This window comes from Canis lupus, chromosome 5, assembly GCF_048164855.1.
Source record: "Canis lupus baileyi chromosome 5, mCanLup2.hap1, whole genome shotgun sequence".
Taxonomy (NCBI): Eukaryota; Metazoa; Chordata; class Mammalia; order Carnivora; family Canidae; genus Canis; species Canis lupus.
Window position 1 is genome coordinate 55,223,866 of NC_132842.1, and position 8,672 is coordinate 55,232,537.

Consider the following 8,672-nt stretch of genomic DNA (forward strand, 5'->3'; position numbering starts at 1 on the left):
CTCTACCAACTGAACGGGCCAAGCACCCGTGTTTTACTGATTTTTTTTTTAGATGATGTGTTAGCAAAAAGGTCAGTAAGTTTTTTGGGTCACTTTAGAAATCACTAGAAATAAGTGTATGCTTTGTAAAACTCAGGTTAGAAGATATGATTCAGGGTTGCCTGGGTGGCTCAGTTGGTTAAGCATCTGACTCTTAGCTCAGGTCTTAATCTCAGGGTCATGAGTTCAAGCCCCATGTTGGGCTCCATGCTCCATGTAGAACCTACTTCTAAAAAAGAAGAAGATAATGATTCAACTCCGTTGAAAAAAGAATCAACTGCCTATATGCCCAGAGAAACTGCCATATTTGTTTTTATTTTGTTAAATTTACCTTATTTATTTCTTCCTTTTTTTTTTTTTAGTCTCCAGATTACAAAAATAAGAGGAATTATTGCAAGCAGTTGAAGAGCAAATTGTCCCACATCAAGAAGATGGTTGGAGACTATGATAGACAGAAAACATAGAAGGCAGATGCCACACAGTTTGAGAGATTGTGAAGTATTTGACATATCTGCAACGTTGTCAGAAGGCAGAATGACTTTGGATTTCGAACCCAGGAGGCCAGATCTTTGTGATCATTACAAAGTTTTGGTAGCTTTAATATCATCAGTATTGAAGCATTTTACACATAGCTTTTGATAATCAACTGGGCTGAACACTCCCGATTAAGGATTCTGTGCTTTAGACTTTGGCTGTTGTGCTAAAGGACTGAGTATAGGTGGAGGTTTTCAGACCTTGGAAGAAGGTCCCACGGTGAACTTGTGCTGTGAACTTGCACACTTGGGGCAGTCTTTCCTTAATACCTAAGTGCACTCATTAGTTCGCGTAGGTGATCTCTCCATTCCTCCCAGAACTCTGCCTTCAGAACTATTATTTATCACCATTCCTTTTTTAGGTAAGGGAACCAGGTCCCTTCAGGGAAGTCTCGGAAGTGAAACTGCCTGTTTCCTGGCCTGCAATTTTGGTTATTAAGTCTGTTTTGTGACTTGAGTCCACAAATAAAGTCCCAGGCCTTCCATATGTTACTTACTATGGCTACTGCCTTCTACCAACCTCCCCGCTGATTGTTTTTTTTTCTCCTGTGTGTAAATGGTGTTAAAAGAACTTTTTATTGTTTTATGTTATCCAGATAATAAAGATCACATAAAAACAACAAATTGTGAAATTTAAAGATTGTAAATATGTGCTCACCTATTAAGAATCAAAATTTAAACCTCCTGGTTAGAATTCTGTTGTGTATTTTAAAGTACTTTGTAATCTTTTATGGTTTACATGCATTTTTGTTTTGTTTTGTTTTTAACCAACTAGACTTTTTCATTATATCAGAGTATTTGATGACATCGCTAATTCAGTTGTGACTTGAATTGTATCTTACAACAATGTTCAAGGTCTGTACATACTTTATAAGGTATTAAACCTGGTGTTTTCTTTCTTTCATACACCTGTTTGACATCAGTAGTGCTATTAATATTAAGTTTTGGAAAATTACACTCAGTTTTATCTGTTATTGTTTTCAACTATTTTGGGTGCTGTTGCTAAATCTCCCAGTCTTTTGGTTATCAGAAGGCTGATTTGTCTGGAAATAGAGTGCAATAACCTAAAATGTCAAATTATTTCAGATGGTGCCCTTGGTTTACCACTTTTTTTTTTAGTTTAAATTTTTATTAGTAAAGTAAAATGAGCTGATAGTGGTGGGCAGATAGCTAGTCCAGTTGATTGTGATTATCACCCCAGTTTAGAACTGTTTTTGTGAAAAATTTTGAAGAATAATCTTTAAATAATTTTTAGCATACAATTCAAACATTTAAGTATATATATATGTCTGAATCATTTTCCAAAGGTAAACCTTAAGATGTTTTCTATTATAACATTGATTCATTTCTTCAAATTGAAGAAATTCTTAATTGTCCATGTGCTGTACATATTACAAAAGGGAATCATTTGCAGTTTTCATACTTTTGGATTCACACCAAATGGTAAAGACTCTCGAGCAACCTAACTCCTTTTTTATGTACGCTAACATCTAAATTTCTCTGTTCTTGGAAGTCAGCGTACTTGGATTATGAAAGCGGCAAGCTTGCCAGTGTTCTGACAAAACTATTCAGCTGAATGAAGAAAATCAAATAGCATGAATTTCCATTGTAAAATTGTGTCATAAAATTGAACTTTGTTTTTTTTTTTTTTTTATAAAATTGAACTTTGAATATAAAGCAAAATCATTTCTCAACTGTGGTACTTAAAGACCACTTGGGATTAATCAGCTGGATGTAATTTTGGCGAACCACTCACAGATTTCTGATTTGGAAAATAAAAGGTTAAGGTTAGGTGTCAGAGGTCTCTTTCATCTCTGACCTGAGATTCTTTAAAAAAAAAAAAAAAAAAAGATTTTATTTATTTTTTCATGAGAGACACAGAGAGGAGAGAGAGAGAGGCAGAGGCACAGCCAGAGGGAGAAGCCTGCTCCATGCGGGGAGCCTGATGTGGGACTGGATCCCGGGACTCCAGGATCACACCCTGGGCCAAAGGCAGGTGCTAAACCTCTGAGCCACCCAGGGATCCCTGTGACCTGAGATTCTTATGTCCGCATTCAGCTTCCTACTATGAAGGATTGTTCCAGAAATTCCATTTTGAAAGCATGTGGTCCCGCTTATAAAGGTTAACTGCAGAGTGTGGTTCTTTTACATAGGTGATTCTGCATTAAAAGTAGGTAAGATCAGGGGCAGCTGGTGGAGCAGCAGTTTAGCGCTGCCTGCAGCCCAGGGCATAATCCTGGAGACCCTGGATCAAGTCCCATGTCAGGCTCTCTGCATGGAGCCTGCTTCTCCCTCTACCTGTGTCTCTGCCTCTCTCTCTCTCTGCATCTCTATGAATAAATAAATAAAATATTTAAAATAAAAAAGTAGGTAAGATCAATATTTTAATTTCTATTTTAAGAAACTTAAATATAGGAAACTATAAACATATGTCCACCCTTCAGAACAGGTGTTAGTTTTATCATATATGCCTTGTATTTTTGGAAATAGATTTAAGCCTATTAGCATTTATAGTAAAAGTTACATTGTATACACACACACTTATATGAAATTATTTAATCCTTATCACATTCTGTTGACATGTAATCATTTCTCATGTTCATTTAACAGGAAAACTGAGGATGTGCTAGATGAACTGGTCTGTCACACAGTAGCAAATGATTAAAGTAGGATTGGGATCTTGGTCTGTTGGAATATTTAGATTCTGTACTCCCACTCTAGGTTGACTATCAATAAATTCATGGGTTGAGTAAGATGGGATTGCTCTGTCTGGTATTAATAAAATACCATATTTTAAGTACATTTAATTGATGTAAAATGCTTCATATGAAATACTGAAAGTATATGTAAAGACCTGAACGAGTGTGCATGTGCACAGAAGGGTAGGAGCAGAAGAAGAGTTCTCCAATTGTGGTTTTCCAGCTGTCGGTTGAGGCTTTCAGAGTTCCTGACACAGAGACATCTTCCCTGCCTCATCACTGAGATATGACGTATCTCATCTGGACGTTTCTAAAGGCTCAGCTGGAGAAATCAGGATTGAGATCCAATCTCCTGGCAGCCTGTGGTTCTGCACTAATGTGACTTCTCTTCTGTGAAAGGATAGATGAGTCTCTCCTCCTGCATTTCCTATTGTTCATGTCCTTTAATGGGAACAGTTTTTATGAAGAAAAATGCCCAAGTAACCTGGGTAGTTTTTTTGTTTTTTGTTTTTTTAAGATTTTATTCATGAAAGACACAGAGTGGCAGAGATCCAGGCAGAGGGAGAAGTAGGCTCCCTGCAGGGACCCTGGGATCCCACCCTGAAACAAATGCAGATGCCCAACTGCTGAGCCACCCACACATCCCTAACCTGGGTAGTTTTTATTTTTTTTTATTTAAAATTTTTTTTCCTGTGTGGGTAGTTTTTAGATAGCACTGTTAAGAGTGCCATTTTGCAGTTAGAGAAAAGCATGGAAACAACCATGATTTGCAGGGGTGCGAGGGGGAGCAGGACTACCACAGAGTGTATGTGTGTCGTCCCCCCCCAAGATTTCTAGTTGCTGCCCCAGGACCTGCTGGCTTTTCCCAGCATGTGCTGTCCTGCTCTTGCTTTGCCCTGTGGCAGGTACTTGCTGCGTGACCTTGGACAGATTGCTAAGTCCTGCAGTTCACTTATTTGTGTGGGAGCTACTTGTACCTGGTATCGTAGTTGTTTTGAAGGTAGTTAATGTAGAACTTAGGACAATAGTCCTCGTCAGAAAGTAATAGACGTGGCAGTTACGCCTCTTGCCGAAAGCTGGAATGTCGAGACTCGAAAAAGCTTTTAAAAAGCGAATTATGTTTTAAGAGTCTATGTATCATCCCAGTCCTTGGTCTGTGCTGGGTGCAGTGTTTAGGGTATAAATTCTAGGGTTTTTTTTTTTTTCTTTTTTAATAATCTGAATTTTATTTTATTTTTATTTTTTTAGTTTTTATGATAGTCACAGAGAGAGAGAGAGAGGCAGAGACACAGGCAGGGGGAGAAGCAGACTCCATGCACCGGGAGCCCGATGTGGGATTCGATCCCAGGTCTCCAGGATCATGCCCTGGGCCAAAGGCAGGCGCCAAACCGCTATGCCACCCAGGGATCCCTCTTTTTTTTTTTTTTTTTTAATTCTAGGTTTGGCACCGTTGACTTGAGAGACGATAAACAAGTGCTTGACATATCAAAATAAGGATTATTCTATGCTGTTAAGAGCAATGGTGGAGGTTTTCAGTGAGTCTCTGCAGCGATTGAGGTTTCATCTAAAGGTATTGGAATAGGCGGGTTCGTCTCTCCCAATCTCCAAAGTTGTGCCCCCTGAATTCCAGTTTAGCAACACTGGCTGAGCTTTTCATCAATTTATTAACCCTGGGGTCTGTGTCCAGATACCCACGGGGAAAGAACACACCATTCATTTTTCACAGTTGTCCCTTAGTTCTACTAGTTAAAACATTAGGCTTGGTTTGATCCATTTCTTCTACCAATTTGTACACAATTAGAGTACTGTGGCAGGCTTAGTCATGGCAAGGGATTACCATGGAGTTACGCATGTTTTGCTTTGTTGCCACTCTTAGTTAAGATCTATGACTAGGCTAGCCCCGGTGGCGCAGCGGTTTAGCGCCGCCTGCAGCCCAGGGCGTGATCCTGGAGACCCTGGATCGAGTCCCACATCAGGCTCTCTGTATGATGCCTGCTTCTCCCTCTGCCTGTGTCTCTGCCTCTCTCTCTGTCTCTATGAATGGATAAATAAAATCTTTAAAAAAAAAAAAGATCTATGACTAAAATCTATACAGAGGAGAGTGAACTTCACAGTTGTGAGTTTGAACAATTCAGCCTCCACAAATAAACCTTACTGGGGACTTCTGTCTTTTCCCTGGTTTTTCATTAAAAAGAAAAAAAGGCCTTCCCTCGGGGTGCCTGGCTGGCTCAGTCGGTACAACATGGGACTTTTGATCTCTGGGTCCTGAGTTCAAGCCTCACATTGGGTGTGGAGCCTACATAAAATAAAAATAAAATGTTTAATTAAAAAAAGCCTTCCCAGACTGATGGATAGTGAAGATACACAAGATACATACTTGGGGCTTGGGGTTGTAGCCAGCTGTCCCATGGGAATGCATCCTGTCTTGGAACAGGATGGCCAACCAGAATGGAGGAAAAGAAAAAGGAAAAAGAGTTTGTGGAAGAAAGGGAGGATAGCAGGAAAGTAGAACAGGTAAGGAGAAAATGTGAGTCCTGTGAAGTCAAAGGTGTAGGGGAGGCAAAAATGAAAGATGACTGGCATTGGGAAAGAATCAGCAATGCCAATTTCTCTTCTTTTTTCTTTTTTTAAAATATTTTATTTAATTATTCATGAGAGGCACAGAGAAAGAGGCAGAGAAACAGGCAGAGAGAGAAGCAGGCTCCATATAGGGAGCCCGATGCAGGACTCGATCCCAGGACTCCAGGAACATGCCCTGGGCTGAAGGCAGGTGCCAAATCGCTGAACCACCCAGGTGTCCCAATTACTTTCCTTTTGAAGGACAACACGGAAAATAATAAGGCCTTTGTCTTGGGGTGGGGGAGGAAAACTAGCTGCTAACAGGGTCGCCACTATGCAATGTGCAAGCCCTGTAGGGTAGGTGAAGGCATCCCCATATTGTACATGGAACTTGCTTGTGGTCACCCAGCTAGTGCGGCAAGGCCTGATTTTATTTTATTTTTTATTTTTTATTTTTTTTAAGGCCTGATTTTAAACCCAGGTCTGGGGCAGTCCCGGTGGCGCAGCGGTTTAGCGCCACCTGCAGCCCAGGGCGTGATCCTGGAGACCCTGGATTGAGTCCCACGTTGGGCTGTGTGGAGCCTGCTTCTCCCTCTGCCTGTGTCTCTGCCTCTCATTCTCTCTGTGTCTCTATGAATAAATAAATAAAATCTTAAAAAAAAAACAACCCAGGTCTGTTCTTTCCAGTATTAGGCAGCATGGCTTGTGTTTATGTTTTTGAAGGGAGCAGAACACAAAGGAAGATGTTGGCACCAACAAAGCAATAAAGGCAACACAGGGGGAGCCTATGCTGATGGGGAAGTAAAGAAGCTCCAGTTCTTGCCCTTCCTCTCCTAGATGTAACCTTTTCCTGATGCTCTGGATGCACTTTGCCTCTCCATTTCTCAAGTGTGGGAAATGCTAATGTATCTGCAAAAAAACCAAAAACACAACCCCCCCAAAAAAAGAAACCCCAACTTCAAAAAACACAACCCCCCCCAAAAAAACCCCAACTTCAAAGTAGGTTAGTAAATGCATTATTTATTGTCTTACTGGAAACAGTATTTCATACTGTTCCAAGCTGCTCTGAAAGTTAGCTTCACAGGGGGGATTAGATACACAAAAATGGGGCGACAGGTAGCAACAGGTACACGTGCTTGCAAGCAGTTCTCGGATATACAATTATGTGTCACGCGGTATAATCAGTCTGTAAAAATTCAGCCTCATGCATTCCCATGTAGACGGGTGGAAAATCCCTTAGGTCATCTGAATCCACTGGGTTTCTGTCGTATTTGTTAAAAAATATTGCCCGCGGGCCTCTGACTGGTTTTCCACTTCTTGTTTGGCTTCTCCTTGAGGTCGCCTCAGCCAGACACCGAGGCTGACATCAGTAGAGCCTATTTTAAGGCACTGCACTTTGCACGCACAGGAGCAATTCCTGATCTGTCGGGGTCTCAAGCATCTCCAACCTGCCCCACACTGAGCCCCTCTTACCCCACCTCAGCCTCTTGAAGGTGCAGCTCTAACCTTTCCGTTGCTCCACTGAAAGCTTCTGGGTCTTGGATCCTTTTCCCTCACAGGCATCTGGCCCACCGACTGGATCTGGGATCCACCCTCCTCCCCGGCTGCCCTGCCTTACTACCCTGGTCCCAACCACCATCCTCCCTCCGACGTTGTTACACCCTTCAGAGCCCTCCCCCCGCCCCGCCCCATTTCAGCAGCCATCACCCCACCCGTCTTCTCAAGCAGTCCCAGAAGCACGTCCCTGCGTGTGCAGCCCAGGGCCTGAACTCCTGCGGCTCCCTCTGCCTGGGAGCTCCCGCCCTAGGGGTCAGAAGGGCTGATGCCCTTCCTCCGTGGGGTCGTGGTGCACCTGCCCTCCCAGTGAGGCCTCCTCCCACTACCTTCCTCTAGGCTGGGACCTTGGCCCTTCTATGCTCCGCTCTTCTCTCCTGGCTCTAGCACTTGGTGCAGGACGTTTTCCTCCATGAACATCTTCATGGCAGAAGAATTCCACGAAGGCAAGGATTAGCTTCTAAGTGCTGTGTACTCAGTGCGGAACTGGATCAGACCCGAAGCCGGGGCTCTTTTTTTTTTTTCTTCCTTACAGCTCCAGCCCAGAGCAGCCCTACCTAGGAGCAGCCCTACCTGGAGCAGCCCTACCTGCAGCAGCCCTACCTAGGAGCAGCCCTACCTGCAGCAGCCCTACCTGCAGCAGCCCTACCTAGGAGCAGCCCTACCTGCAGCAGCCCTACCTGCAGCAGCCCTACCTAGGAGCAGCCCTACCTGGAGCAGCCCTACCTGCAGCAGCCCTACCTAGGAGCAGCCCTACCTAGGAGCAGCCCTACCTGGAGCAGCCCTACCTGCAGCAGCCCTACCTAGGAGCAGCCCTACCTGCAGCAGCCCTACCTAGGAGCAGCCCTACCTAGGAGCAGCCCTACCTGCAGCAGCCCTACCTGCAGCAGCCCTACCTAGGAGCAGCCCTACCTAGGAGCAGCCCTACCTAGGAGCAGCCCTACCTGCAGCAGCCCTACCTAGGAGCAGCCCTACCTAGCCCGCCATGACCCAGGGTAGAGGCGTGGCCCAGCTCCCTCGACCGCCCGCCCCGCCCCTGGGGAGGGACCGGCAACAAGACCCCGGCCACATGCACTGGGCCCTGGGGACACAGGAATTCCCAAAGCAGCCAGCCTAGGAAGCAGCAATCAAGGGCCTGGGCAGCGGCAGGTGCCTGGATCTCGGGCGTTGGCGCCGACCTGGGGTTTCCGAGGGGGGGACGGCACCTGCCCCCGGGGGCGGCCGCAGGGCCTGGGCTGCGGGCCGGGGCAGCTCGCGCGGCGCTCCCAGCTGTCATCTCCCCCCGCGA

The 8,672-nt window shown here is 44.5% G+C and overlaps 1 protein-coding gene across 9 annotated transcripts in view; it reads left to right on the forward strand.

Moving 5' to 3' along the window:
- Positions 1-3,327, forward strand: part of OCLN (occludin) — a 54,805-nt gene extending 51,478 nt beyond the window's left edge. For all 9 annotated transcript variants that reach the window (XM_072826733.1, XM_072826729.1, XM_072826730.1 and 6 more), the window contains one exon: positions 402-3,327. In XM_072826733.1, coding sequence (XP_072682834.1) covers positions 402-503 — 102 coding nt within the window. In that variant the 3' untranslated portion in view covers positions 504-3,327. The remainder of the gene's footprint in view (positions 1-401) is intronic.
- The last annotated feature ends 5,345 nt before the right edge of the window (positions 3,328-8,672 follow it).